Genomic DNA, 15,479 nt, shown 5'->3' on the forward strand with positions numbered 1-15,479 from the left:
TCTGGCAGGTAGGCAGTGTGACTAAACTGTGTCCTTAGTAATTACGAGGATGAAATACTATACAAAAATATTTATGCAATCAATGAATCTATGTGCACCTCTGCCTACCCCTTCGTGGCTTAAAAGGCGTGACGTTGATTTATATTTTTTTTATGAATCAAATCTACAACTTCCATAGTCTTACATAGAACCGATCATTTATAAATATTATTGGGGCAATACAAACATGAAAAATCACAAGTATCTTAAATAAAATTTTCTTAAAACGTGATTTATTTCCTTATAAATTATGACAGAGAACAGTATCTTATCAATACTAAAACACAGACAATAACACGTGACACAAGTAATTATAATTTAACTGCAGACTAGCTGATACCGATTAGATTAACTGTTGCTAATCACATGCATGGTACATTTTCCAAAATACCATCACATTTGTAGTACATTAAGGCACATTATTGCTCAGCAATCCAGTTTCTATTACGACCTTCGGCAAAAAGAACTGCAATTGACTAGTTCCAAAACTCCTAACATTTAAATTCCTACTTTTTCTCTTTAGGTATAAAGTTTATTTCTTCTTGTACAACAACAGGAGTCCTTTTAGTTCCCTTCATCCATTCGGCAATTTCTTGCAATGTCATGTCTTTAGTTTCAGGTAAAAATACGTAAATTAAGAGCAAGAAAAATGACGTAGCAAGACCGAAGAATAAGAATGCACCATGGGTACCCCAAGACTTGAATAAGAATGGAGACATTTTCACTAAAGTACCCAGTAGTACTTTAGATGATAAATCCATACAACATGATGAAAGTCCACGAGCCTCTATAGAAACCAATTCACCTGATATCGTTTGTGTCAATATAACAGGTCCGAAGCATAATCCTATTGAATATCCTATAAGCAAGAATATAGCAAAGTAATTATTCTCTACTACCAATGATAATTTAATCAGGTATGCGTATAAGGATATTGATAAAAGAAAACCAATTCCTACTAATGATGAGCCGATTAATAGCTTTTTTCGAGGCAATGCTTTAGCTACCAAACATCCTATGTACATACAAAGTACAGTGACACCGTCTAGAATCAACATAGCTGTATAAGGCGATATGTGGTGTCCAGCAGTTATTTTACTAATAATATCTATAGCATAAACACTAAATACTACTTTACCAGAGAATATATAAAGAGAATGCACAATCAGACACAAAATCAACGGCTTGTAGAACTGTCTTTTGGAAATTGTCTTCAAATATCCAACAATGTATCCTTTCAAATCGAACTGGTTTTGCTGTGCTTCTAAATTGAGATTCTTTTGATACTTAATCAATTTTTCTAAGTCTGCTTCAGCTTGTTTCCCAAATCCCATCATCCATCTATGAGTGTCAGCAGCTCTTTCGAAGCGCTGTTTCGTTGCTAACCAAAATGGTGATTCTGGGAGTACTATTGCTATTAACAGGCCATAGGCACTGCAGATAATACCAGCAAGACCAATGTTCCTCCAATGGAAGAATGTTCCAATGGCATTGGACATAAAAATGCCCCAGAAGAGAGTTGCAGATTTCACAGTCAAGAAAAATCCTCTGTGCTGAGGTGAGGTATACTCAGTGATGATCATGACCGACACAGTGAAGTGGGATCCTGTGTTGATGCCGTTAATCACTTGACTGATAATGATCTGATTGACTGTGGCACTGAAGTAGAACACGATGAAACTGATTAAATTGCTGACTGAGACGAACATGAAGGTGTATTTTCGTCCGATGTACTTCATGAAGATAGGTAAGATGCAAGTCCAAGGTAAGCCGGAATAGACCATGATGGCAGCTGAAACGGAGGTAGTACATTATTAGTATTTTTATACTCTTTAGGAATTGTTCTAAAAAAGTGTTCCAAAACCACATTTTCATTGAACAACGCCTGGTGGTTTTCTGACAACACGATGTTATAAGAACGAGAGTCATTGCTAACAATATTCCCCATAAAGTAACAAGTTACCATTATCATTAATCGATGCATAGCAGACTCAGTAACCAACGGAATCTCCTAAGCCTGGTCCTTTTAAACCGATACCTCCAACACGCTTGTATGTCACCTTCATATGTAAAATTACCCAAGTATAGGCCAGCAGCCTATTATCACAAGCTGTTGATGACGACGATGATGAAGAGGAACTCTACTGAGCCCAAAACTTTACGATAAAATTGTTCAACAATTAATTTTTTAACTTACGTATCCAAGAAGCAGTAGATTCACTGATGGCATCATCGGAGTTTGCCTCCTTCCTGATCTGCGGGATGAAGACTGTGGAAGCGCCGAAGGACATGCCCATGATGAAGTAGCACGTCCATCCTCCGCTACTGATTGTCATCTGAAAGAACATTATGGATGAAGGTTAGAAAATGTCTCGGTGGTAAAGTGGCGGTAGAAAGACTTGAATCTTGTGAGCATTATTCTCGGTGAGGCTTTCAGTATCAAGAAAATCTCCGTATATTATACAAATCTGGAATTTTAGTTACTGTTTTCTGCTTTCTCTGAAGCGGAGTAATACCACGGCCTCACAGAAAACCGACGTGACAAAACCGACGCGTTGTGTTTCGTTGTGTGAGTGAGTTTACCGGAGGCCTAATTACCGCCATTCCCAATCTTCCCAATCCCCGGTTCCCCAACAACTCTTAGATTCCTAACCCCCAAAAGGCCGGTAACGCACTTGTAACGCCTCTGTTGTTTCGGGTGTCCATTGGCGGCAGCGATTACTTACTATCAGGTGATCCGTCTGCTAGTTTACCGGCTATACCATAAAAAAGAGAAATCTATTGGAATTTTTTGTTCGGGGAATAACGGCCTAACAGGGTTAATGATAAACATTATAAATTGTAACATAGTTAATAGGTTTCAAAGATTATATTAATCTTTTAATTCATATGGTTAATTCATTGTTATAGCGACATATTTCATTTGTGACAATTGTTGTCATGATATCATTTTCAGAAAAGATAAAATGATTCCACAAGGTTTATAGATATCTAAATCATTTTTGACGATAAGTAAATGGATGAATTTAAGTTCGTTTTAGATTATATTGTAACATTTAATCCTTAAGTGTGAGAGCATGGCATCCGCACAAATGGGAATTCTTGATTGGAATGATAAAACGCTTGTGTTTTGTTGCGACCTGCGAGTAAAGTTACTGTAGTCTTATGCCCAAATCCCCCATTCTTCCAATGCCCAGCCCCCAAAAGGCCGGCAACACACAACAACAACTGCGTCGATTGTTTACTATCAGGTGACACGTCTGATCGTTAGCCGGCCTATCCCAAAACAGTCTAATAGCAATAAAGCAATAGTAATACGCAAACTTGAAGTCTCGTTAAGATTGTATGTCGGTACACAAATAGTGTGAATGCTCTTTTATCAAGTGAAAATAATACGTAATTTATATAACGTACATACTTTTTAGAATCAGGATAATTAGTGAATTAAATCTCAAGTGCTAAGTATTTATAATAATATATATTTGTTAACGGGATAAGCAAGGCTCCTAATAAAAGCAAACACCTCCAGAAGACGAAAAACTTGTTTTGCAAATTGACAGTTATATAACTTGGATTTTTTTCCCTTTTTTTAATTATATTATATTACTTAAGACGATCAGCCATCAGAAATAATAGAACAAAAAAGATACTGGTACTGGTGCTCATTCCAATATTTCAGAATCGAAACCATATAATTCAGAGATGATGATTCGAAACGTTAAAAGTTATATTATGTTTTTAATTAAACAGGTATCCATGCATTTAATGTGATATTATCTAACAGACATAATGCACCATTTCTTGGCTAACACGTGCTGACAGATCATGAGATTAGATAGTGGTCACTGATGGCGCCAATTTGCGCCAAAAACGTGACTAGCGCCACCTATGGATCAAAAATAATGGTAGAAGTTAACTGAGTTGTAAGGTTTCCTCACGATGTTTTCTTCACCGTTTGTCAGCGGAGTTTAAATATTTTTTTAGAAATCATTTAAAAATCATATTGGTCACTGAAAGTTTTTTTTTTTATATCGTGATCTAAATAACACTAGAAATTATCAATCAATATTTCATTTTAAAAGACAAATCTAAACAAGTCGCTGGTATGTTAATATTTTAAATACGAGAACATTTGAATGGATATCGCACTAATTGGCAAATTGAAAGGCCATGACATAAATAGACAGACTTACTAGATTTGTTTGTGATTTTTTATCAATAATGATATACGAGTATAACCTCGGCGCGTCACATTCTACAAAGAACTATCAGACCACCACAAATGGGGCCGAGTAGGGCCGATGCTGGCATCAGCTCAGCTCCGAGTAGGGCTGATGCTACTCGAAGCTGCGGACTACATAGCGTATATACCGGGGCTCCAGATCAAAGAGTAGCAGTAGGAACAGGTTGGTTTTTAATCTGTAAGAGTTTTATACTCCCTCTCGACTCACTTAATGCAGGAATCACATAAAAAGAAGTCATTGAATGATTTTCTCACTTAAAAAAAAGTATATAACCTCCTCAATTTTCTTAGTCCCCGAATCCCCAACAATCCCAAATATTTTAACCGCAAAAGGCCAGCAACGCACTTGTGATGCCTCTAGTGTTTCGGGTGCTGATTGCTTACCATCAGAGCCGTCTGCTCATTTACCAGCTTATCCCATAAAAAATATAAAAGTCACAATCGTACCTGTCTCAAGAAATATCTCCTTTTCTCCCATTTACTTTCTTTGGGCTCATATTTCTCCATATCAACCATTTCGCACTGTATCAATTAGCAACTGCCGATTGTTTTACAAATCTGACGCCGTTATTATATTTGTTTTATCTAATCGCTTACATTAATGGATAAATTTTTGATTTATATATAATAGCAATTTGATAAATTCTTGTATCTAGTTTTCTTTGTCGTTCATCAAAATAAAGTTGTAAATTGATTTTTGTCTTCTTTGCGAAGGGCAGTTATCGAATGTCATGAGTTTGAACATTGAACGTTTTTTTATTGCACTATTTGTTGTCCGTCTGAATGGTATAATTATTACATACCTAACATAAAACAAAGTCACGTTCTCTGTCCCTATGTCCTTTTGTATGCTTAAATCTTTAAAACTACGCAACGGATTTTAATGCAGTTTTTTACCGACTTCACAAAAAGGAGGAGGTACTATGTTCGGCTGTTTGTATGTTTTTTTTTTTTTTTGTATGTTTGTTCATCGAATACTCCGTCAATTGTCGACGGATTTTCAAAATTCTTTTTTTGTTCGAAAGTAGATAGTTCTGAGGTGGTCCCATTGTCACCAAGTTAGGATCTGATGATGGAATCTTAGAGAAATCGAGGGAACTCCTCAAATATTATAGGGAACTATATAGTGATTTTGGTATATTCATCTAGAATTGAAGCATTTACAGTCAAAAAGTAACCTTTGAAGAGGTGGAACTGATGAAGAAGACCAGAAATGGCCAATGGAACTTCATACTCACATGGAAATCACAATAAAGTTAATTAATATTCCGTCAATTGTCGACGGATTTTCAAAATTCTTTTTTGTTCGAAAGTAGATAGTTCTGAGGTGGTCCCATTGTCACCAAGTTAGGATCTGATGATGGGATCTTAGAGAAATCGAGGGAACTCCTCAAATATTATAGGGAACTATATAGTGATTTTGGTATATTCATCTAGAATTGAAGCATTTACAGTCAAAAAGTAACCTTTGAAGAGGTGGAACTGATGAAGAAGACCAGAAATGGTCAATGGAACTTGCTTTTTAGTTGCGATACTGAGTATCGCAACTAAAAAGTGTGAAATAAAATACTTTTTACAAAAAAATAAACCGACTTCACTAAAAAAGTTAAAAATAACTTTAATTTCGGAAGTCGGTGTAGCAAACAAATAATACCGAGAAACACCGACTTCCGAAATTAAAGTTATTTTTAACTTTTTTAGTGAAGTCGGTTTTTTAATAGATAGAGTGATTCAAGAGGAAGGTTTGTTTATGTATAATACATGCAGAATTATATCACCATTCGGGTCGCTAGTATAATGATAATTATCCTGTTTATTTTAAAGAGTAGATAAGGAATTTCGTCCCCATGTCCAAACAAATATACGCTTTGAAAAAAGTTAAATAGACACTGAAATGACGTACACGCACAACATAACTCTTGAACCAACTACTCATAAAATTAGATATTTTTGTCAAAGCCATTGTCATTGTTTTACTCTTAGAAGATTTTTATAAGACAAAACTTTGACAAATTTACGTGGAATATCAGATAATAGCACCTGGGGCCTTAGTCTGCTATTACAATTGTGTCAGAATGGTCGATCACTGAGCAGTGCAAGAGGGACGGAGCTATACAACCTACATACCATTCTGACCATTCTGACCATTCTGACACAATTGTAATAGCAGACTAAGGCCCCTGGGCAAAACTGGAACAGGCCTAGTTTACAATAAAAAATAATTTAGATTAGCTCCTACTCCTACTGTCACTCTAAGAACGATTTTAAATAAATCTTGATCAATGAAGCGATTAAAAGCTAAAACATCATTGGATTGTATTTAAATACCAGTTCATCGGTAATATGCAACATTTCTAAGAATTTGTATGAATATGTAAACGTTCAACTTGTGACACGAAATCCATTGTTTTAGCTAACTACTTAATACCTGTTATTACTTTAAGACAGATTTGAATTGCAATATTTCATTGAAGATTGACGTTTTTTCCCTTCGGGAATGGCAACCGAGTCACTTCTAGGTACATTTTAAACGTAGAAATGACGTATTTGCTCCCACTCCTAAACTTTGATTCGTTTTATCTAAGTACTAGCTGCTTTCGCGCGGTTTCACCCGCCCTGCTTGGCTCCTATTAGTCATAGCGTGATGTTTTATAGCCTATAGCCTTCCTCGAGTAAGTAGTCAACTCGGACCACATGCTTACGGCCCATTTGGGACGAGTTGGGGAAATTAAAAATAAATTAAGTTTTTAGTGGTCAAGTCGTCCCACTTTTTTTATGTATGGATTTTTAAACTTTATCAATGTTTGGTACAGTTAGCAACACAAGATTAAAAAATAATTTTTAAAGTTTTTTTCTTTACTTTCGTTTTGTTCATAGATTATTTCATATTAAAAAATCCTGACGAAGTAAGAACCTCTTTTTTTAGTGTCGGTTAAATAATTTATTACATAATTTTTTTTTAGCAATCGCTCAAATTCATGTGTTAACCAAAATTACTAAGAATAGTAAACATGTGTGGCTTAAACAATGGTCATGGCGGTCACTTATGAAGTAAATGATAACATAGATAGAATGAAGTTCCTAGAAAATCTTTTGTTTTCAACAAAGTAATAGAAGTTTATTATTTCCACACTAACCCTTTTGCTACTGACTGTACCTTATCTCATTCTGGTAGTGACGTGGGACGAGTTGACCACTAAAAATATTATTTTATTTTATTTTCCCCAACTCGTCCCAAATGGGCCGTAGGCATGTGGTCCGAGTTGACTACTTACTCCCTTCCTCGATAAATGCACTATTCAACACATAAATAATTATACAAATCGGACCAGTAGTTCTGGAGATTAGCGCGTTCAAACAAACAAACAAAGTCATCAGCTTTATAATATTAGTATAGATAGTATAGATTAGTATAGATTGTTATTTTATATGACAAAATAAAAAAATACGTGAGGTTTGGTTATTCATGATGCGCCGGAATATATTAATTTGAATTTTACTTATTTTTTAAAACTAATAGCAATTTGTTAAATAAAAATTATCCTTGAACGTATGTTGAGTGCTATTGTAAACTGTGGACTCGGGAGTTGAAGACATTCAATTTGACTGCACGGTTGGTGCGGTGGCTGGGCAACTGGCTGCCGTGCAACGGGTAGCGGGTTCGATTCCCGCACGGAGCAACTCTTTGTGTGATCCACAAATTGTTGTTTCGGGTCTGGGTGTCATGTGTATGTGAACTTGTATGTTTGTAAACGCACCCACGACACAGGAAAAAATCCTAATGTACAAGGCAATAGGTACATGACAAAAACGAAAAAGAAATATTGTGAAAAATAATAAACCAGAAACTCACCTGTCGAAGAAAATATTTCCTTTTCTTCAAATCGTAATATTTTATAATATTACGAGTATTTGTATGAAATTCTTCCATCTTGAGCTAATATAGGTATGTATTAAAACACTATCTTCTGCCCGCGATCCCGACTACCGATTTTTTTCCGTTCCCATAGGATTTTAGGGAAATGCTTAGATAAAAAGTATCCTATGTCCGTCTACTGGTTCTAATCTTCCTCCCCACTATTTTTCTCTTAATTTCGCCATTGACAAATCAAGAACAGTGGGATTGATTTTCATAAAAATTTTAGGCACATACCCAACAGCAAAATAACTACTAAAAACAGAAAAAAAAATTACCGAAAAAAAAGTACTAGTTTTTCTAATATTTTTATAAGCCGTTTTTTTATTTATTTTTATAATCATTTAATATAATTTCATGGATACACGACACACCGTTTTAGCTATTATGTAATAATTTTATTACATGTAAGTTATTTAACTACAAAATCTACTTCGTATTAACAATCACAAGACAGTGTAACTCAATGTGAGTACACTGAGTCTCATCTCAAATGTAACTAACTAAACTAAACGGTTTAAAAAGTCATAATGGCTGATTTAATTTAACCAAAGGCGTGACAGGGTAAAAAACTGCAGATTACTATAAACTAGGTTAAATAATTGCTTCATTAAACAAACGAATGACCGATTAAAAATGTCCCAACCAATATAATTAATGCAACAGTAAGGGGGCTTTTCCACTAAAGATGTGCTATGTAGCTATGTTACGAAGATATAACAGCTTTTTAGATGGTAAGCAATCGGCGTCGCCCATCGTCACCCGAAATATAGAGGCGTCACAAGTGCGTTGCCGATATTTGGAAGTTAGAATTCGAGGATTGTTTGGGATTCAGGAGCCCCAATATAAGCTATGTGACCGTATTCAGGGATACTAAGCTTTGTAGCTGTGCAAGGAAGATGCGCAGCTCAAGTATGCGATGTATCGATAGTAGGGAAGATATTCATAGCACGCATCTTACTGACATATAAAAAATCCCGTTCCGTCTCCTGCTTTGAGTCCGTTTCCACCAGTGCTAAGCTATGTGTACCAATGAATATGGTTGGTGAAAGCCAAATGCATCCACAGCAACGTAGCATATAGCACATCTCTGGTGGAAAAGCACCCTAAGTTTATTTATTTGTTTGTGTGTTTGTTTGTATGTAATATCTTTAAGATGTATCTACTCAGCCAATATTCTTAAAATTTTGCATTAATTTAGCTGAAAGTACAAAAATATATATTTTTCCTATGTATATTTTATACGGAAAAAATTACATAGACAAAGCCGTGGACAAAAGCCTGTTGCTTGTAAATTGATTTAATTTGACTAATTTACTGCGAAATTATTGATTCACGTCATTTGATAAATCAGGGTTCAGCGTAAATCGGTTTTCATACCGAGGGTTCAATAAAAAAGTATAAGTAAAAAAATATTGATTTATAAAGTCGTTTTTTTCTAAACACCCTACAGTAAGGGGCCTTTTTTTAAGGGGGGAAAATCATCCAATCACTTTTTCCGCCTTGGGCGAGAGGGAGTGTCAGACTCTTACTGACTAAAAACCACCCCGTTCCTACTCCTGCTTTTTGAGCCGGAGCCCCGGTAAACCCTCTGGGTAGTCAGCAGTTCCGGAGCCGGTTTCCTATAAGAGAATCAGACCATTCATGGGTGGCTCCCCTATAAAGGAAAAAGAAAGAAAAGTCATTAAACACTTCTTACACAATCAATGTAAATATTGAATGCAATAATTGATTCTCAGAGAAAATAAAAAACTGTCATAACTCATCTACTTATTGCTTTGACTTTGAAGTAAAGTGACCGTGAAATTATTATTTCCATAAAAAATATTACAATTACTATCTAAAGATGGCGTTAACACTTAATTACAGTCGTTCAACAGACTTATCCTTAAACATTGTGGTAAGTGAAAAAAAACATCAGTCTTCCCGCAGGTAAAATGATTATACATTTGACAGAGACACGGGCAGCAGCGCTCTCGAATAAACCTGAATCTTTTAAGCTTCGATTTTGAATCAAGCCATGCTTGGTGATCGTGTAAAACTCTCGTTAGTAGGTTGATGGTAGGATGATGCGGATTAGACCTAAAGACCATCCTAGGCTAGGTAAGCGCCTCATAGGCATCCCTAATTTTATTTGGCGCACGCTGCCACTCCTTGGCGTGTTGGACGCGTTTGTCGCACGGCGCTCTTCTGTAAACTGACGCCCTAAGCACTTACCTAGTTTACCCTTTTTTATAGTAAAAGTCGGGAAATGTAGAGACGGATCAAGTAAGAATACACCAGAGGCCGGCAACGCACTTGCCCCCAAAGGAATTTAAGGGTTGTTGGGGAATCGGGGAAGACTGCAAATTCAAAAACTTACGCACTCAACGAAATATAACGCCAGCGTTGTTTCACGTCGGTTTTCTGTAAGGCAATAAAAGACTTTGGCAGTCTTTTATTGCTTTCTGTCTGCCCTTCTATGACACGTGCGGGATAGTATGCACCTGTAAATGTCCGGAGTTATCATAAAAACAATATCTTGTGATAACGAAATACGTCATAAGTTGCGAAAATTTTAAACAAAATCTGTTGGCCAATGATTAAAAAGATAGTGCAGTAATCGTATTGAGTGAATTGGCGTGTACCTACTAACGTATTTATTGTTAGGTTAAGCGCACATTAATTGCGGCATGCGATTTTTTAATTATAAAGAAAATATAATTATGATGAATTGTTGATGCTATAGAAAATACGTGTGTTTATCGAGTAACTATAATTATTAAGCATAGCGTTTCAGCTTCGATTTTTTTTTAATCATCATAATTGACAGCTCATGAAAGCTGGACTATGTGAACTTTCTTTATACAAGAGATTTGTCTATTATCTCCTTGCTTAAGGGGGGCAAAGTCAGGCGAGTTGAATATAGTCATTTAGTGTTTTGACAGAGAGTGCTGTTGCCCGTTCTCCGTCATATAGCCCATCCCGTGCCTTGGGTGAGTTGGGAGGAAGTGTCAGACTCTGACTAAAAACTATTTCAACACTTGCTCCGATAAATGGATGGAGAGGACCAGATCGGTTTTTTAGAATCTTTGACAGACCGAATATTGTAGATAGAAAACTGTATCTAAACAACCTGTCACAAAATTATATACATATGTTGTCGTTGTGTCGCCAATGGGCGCAATGACTTATAATAACCATTGAGCAATGGGTGCGGCATTGACGGCCGAGTCGTGATTTTGTCATAAAAAAAAGATTAATTGTCATTTTTATCGATACGATAGATGGTCTGTCTTGTGATTGAACGATTGGATAATGAGGCAGGTTCGATACTCAGATTTGGCAGGGGATTATTAAGTACTTACTTAAATATAGAATAGTTTAAGAAGTCTAATATGAAAGTCACTAAAATCTTTACTTTTTTCTAATCCATTGTTTAATCTAATGTCGTAAAATAACATATTTGCTATACTACATAAGCGGTATTTATGCTGCTAAAATAAAAATCAACAATATATTATACCATTTTTTTCCAAAACACTTAAAACCTTGGAATGAAATTACCTACATAAGGTTTTTAATTAAAAAATGAATTTGAGTTAAGCGACATCTACCAGTTTGTTGGTACACAAACACTTCAAATTATTGACCTAGATCACAAGTTTAAAATTATACACTTAGCGACATCTTTGTTGTATTACCAGAACTACGTATCGATTACAGATTGTTGCACCGTTCACAAGATAGATGGCGCTACTTGTAGGTACATAAGTATTAACAGTCACTTAATGCATAATAATAAGAGCATTATGTACATATATCGTATTTAAATTATTTTAGTAATCAGTGTAGCAAATTGATTTCAAATAGGTACCTATGACATTTAAAATTCTGCAACTTTCTCTGTTCTTTTCTTTCTTTTTTTATTGTTCAGAGGTTAGAAGGTCAGGGTACCCATAATGCACAGGTAACACACATGCTCAAATAATGTTGTATTAACGTTCACTAAAAGTTACTTGTTGGTCTTGATTGTTTTGACCTATTGGTTGTGTGTAATAAAATAAATTTCTGTATTCTGAAATGGAGAGCGCGTCTGTGATACAGAAAAAATCCTTATGTTGGGAAAAGTTTAATTAAAAAATTGAAAAAAATAAATAACTGTTAAGTGTCAATGTTGAACTTAACTTGAAAAAAGTGTTAGGTTTCAACGTTACTATCTATTTACTTATGTCACTATTGTCGTACTCAGAGACATTTAATAATTACTTAAACTATTCCTTAGTAAAGATTTTGTTTCTAAATTGCTAAGGACTGGGTTAAGTAACCATTAAATGACTCTGAGTACGGCTGTTAAAGCCCTTTTTACCAACGAAACAAAATAATAAGGATAAATTGAATAAAGACACAAATAACTATGAGCAGGAGTATTTATTTTCCTTATAAATAGATGACAAAGTTACATCATTGGCTATATTACATTATTTACACAACGATACATACATACAACATCCCATTTCATGTACAATAATAATGTATATAGTTTACATACAAAAATACAATTACAATTTTTTTTTTCAATTTTTATTCGAATTCATGTCAGATTAATGAATTGTACAGACGTAGCGATATTAATTTATTAAAATGCAATATTGACAGGCGTTGATAAGCGAAAAGTCTTATTATTTCATTTTATATTGAACACAATCTTATTTAAGACTTCCTTAGTCTTGTCTTATATCTAATAAAAGGGTTAATACACGAAAAATATTTGGAATGTTCAAATGAACTTGAAATAATATATTGGTATATTAAATGTGACAGCACATTTTTTGAGAAGGGATACAAACTATACATAATATTATATTTAATGTGCAATGATGCTTTGTTCAATACACTCGGAATTTTAAGTGTGGGAGAGCCATGCTTCGGCACAAGTGGGCTGGCTCGAACGGAGTGATACCACGGCGTCACAGAAAACGTGAAACAATTAACGCTGCATTAGAAGCTAAGAAAAGGTAACATTGTAAGACTTGTTTGTAACACATGTAATGACTTTGACTATTGTTTTACAACTCATATGAGGTATTTACGGTTCCAAATAATGTCAGTGGTTGGCAGTAAGCATTAGGCTACATATTATGGTAACTTATTTTCACAAATGATTTAATTTTCCTCACAATTACACTAATTTATACGACAATATGATGTCACACCCCATTTTTTCCTATAACTACAAATTTAGTATATTCACAAACAAAATATCATCAATTTACAATCCATTCACAAATCAAACTTAAAAATTAAAATACAAAAATATTAAATTACGCAATCACAACACGATTTACTTACAAGCAACAAAAAAGTTGTTCGAACTGAACAAAACTTTTGTTTTGTATCAAAAGTAAAATTCAATTATTTATAGGTAATTTGGGTCTGAACGTCAGATTATTCCGAATTCTTCAGAAACGTCAGACCCAACCCTGGGCCTTTTCCGGAATGGGGTTGGGTGGTACATCACGAGTATTTTCCGTTGCTGTTCTGTCTGCCCCATGTTGAGGAGGTGGATTTCCCAGAGCCGAAGCTAGGGGCCACCCCTGTAGGAGATTGGGGTGGTGTGAGTGGCATCAGATTTGTAGCTGGATGGTAGATTTTTGCAGACATCGACATGCCATCTGGAAATTGAGAGAAAGGGCTATTAATTTATATCATAAGATATAGATAGATTTATGACAGTGGCTTTGGCCACTTGGGTTTGCCCTAAAGAGGGGTTTTTAGTCCGTAAGAGTCTGGCACTCCCTCTCACCTTGCCGAAGCCGGGAGAAATAAAAACATAAAAGGCCGGCAATGCACTATTGTCCATGAGTGGAGTCGATTGCTTACCACCATACCATCAGGTGACCAGTCTGTTCGTCCACCGCCCCATACCATAAAAATGTAAATATTCTTATAAACACCTTTTATTTATAAGCTTATTTACAGTTTTTCTCCACGGACTCTTGGTCCGTGCCCTTGTCATACAATAATGTAAGTATTCTTGAAAACACCTTTAAAAACTGTTTACTTTGTTGGGATACGAACAACGAATACTATAGACTCGATCACTGAATGATGACAAAAGTGTGACAAGGTTAGCACATAGACTTGGTTGGCAACGGGCCATTGGCCATAAGAACTGCCTGTTACTACCTGGCTTTTCCAAACTTATCTATTTTATCATTATCATCATACATATTGGAAAATACTCAACGGAAATCTGATAATAATCAATGTGATAACTATCTTGATTTTAATCTCGGTGCCTATCTTTTCAAATTTTTATATGTGTAATTATGACTATATTTTTAAATGACTTCATTACTCAAGCTGTCGTATGTATGCACCTAGCTTCACTGGTGGACAGACTGACGGATAATTCAATTTTGACGTTTTATAGAGACTGGGCGGCATCACTCTATATTAAACCTACATTTCGAAGCTATCTGCCATACATGTACATAGCAAACTCTTTTATTAGTGGAAACCTTTAGACCAGTATTCGCCTATAGTCCAGTAGTGGACCATCACGTACTAATGATTATGTTATTCCATTAATTGATATTTTATTTAGTTCTATAGGAAAATGAACTTTACTTACTGTTAGAATGAGAGCGGCCGAAGGCAGACTTCGTGTTGTAGTCCTTTGTAGGAGGCATGTTGGGATCTGAAACAATAGAAATAATATTTCCGTTAATAAAATTCATAATTCCACTTCAGTATTTATTTACTATCCAATCCTACTTTGATCGAGTTCAAAAAATAATTTCTCGTATAACTAGTCCAATTGACTTTCAACTTATAAAATTTTAATAAAAACAATTAAAATCTCAATTAAATTCAACCCATTTTGACCTAGTATTTTGATTGTGGCAAACCAAAGACACGTACCAAGTTGTGGCACATCAGATAAACAGGCGTACATAGACGATCGACGAACAAATCGACGGATGACGTCATAAATCCTACATCGCTCATATGAAGTTTACATGCCAATAAAATATGGATAGAAAATCTTTACGAAACAACCGTTGGGCAAAAAGCCCACCAGGCACAATCCTCCTTTTCTGATCTCAGGGAACTTTACTCACTGTTCCCTAAAAAGTCCACAAGCAAATCTAACTTTACTTCACTTTAACAGCTAGTTAGATTAACAAAACTATCCCCATTTCACACAAAACTCAAAGCACAGATATAACTGATAACTTCACAAGACATACAAAAACAAAGATTGCTATAAAGACATAAATAAATCAGCTGTAACGA

The 15,479-nt window shown here is 35.2% G+C and overlaps 1 protein-coding gene across 1 annotated transcript; it reads right to left on the reverse strand.

The window, feature by feature from the left end:
- Nucleotides 1–248: 248 nt before the first annotated feature.
- Nucleotides 249–4,997, reverse strand: LOC118275170 (facilitated trehalose transporter Tret1-like). The gene is made up of 3 exons (XM_035593038.2): nucleotides 4,730–4,997; nucleotides 2,237–2,375; nucleotides 249–1,831 (listed from the first exon to the last, which is right to left on the reverse strand). Exons 1-3 carry the CDS (start codon nucleotides 4,796–4,798, stop codon nucleotides 546–548), a joined length of 1,494 nt encoding a protein of 497 aa, XP_035448931.2. The 5' UTR covers nucleotides 4,799–4,997; the 3' UTR covers nucleotides 249–545.
- Nucleotides 4,998–15,479: the final 10,482 nt, after the last annotated feature.

Source organism: Spodoptera frugiperda, chromosome 11, assembly GCF_023101765.2.
Source record: "Spodoptera frugiperda isolate SF20-4 chromosome 11, AGI-APGP_CSIRO_Sfru_2.0, whole genome shotgun sequence".
Taxonomy (NCBI): domain Eukaryota; kingdom Metazoa; phylum Arthropoda; class Insecta; order Lepidoptera; family Noctuidae; genus Spodoptera; species Spodoptera frugiperda.

What these genes read in the sequence shown, in the direction of transcription:
- LOC118275170 (XM_035593038.2), bottom strand. Translation starts at nt 4,798, where the DNA reads ATGGTTGATATGGAGAAATATGAGCCCAAAGAAAGTAAATGGGAGAAA. An exon ending in GGAGATATTTCTTGAGACAG is followed by an intron (nt 2,376 to 4,729) that starts GTACGATTGTGA and finishes ATGTTCTTTCAG; the next exon opens with ATGACAATCAGTAGCGGAGG. An exon ending in ATCTACTGCTTCTTGGATAC is followed by an intron (nt 1,832 to 2,236) that starts GTAAGTTAAAAA and finishes CCTCCGTTTCAG; the next exon opens with CTGCCATCATGGTCTATTCC.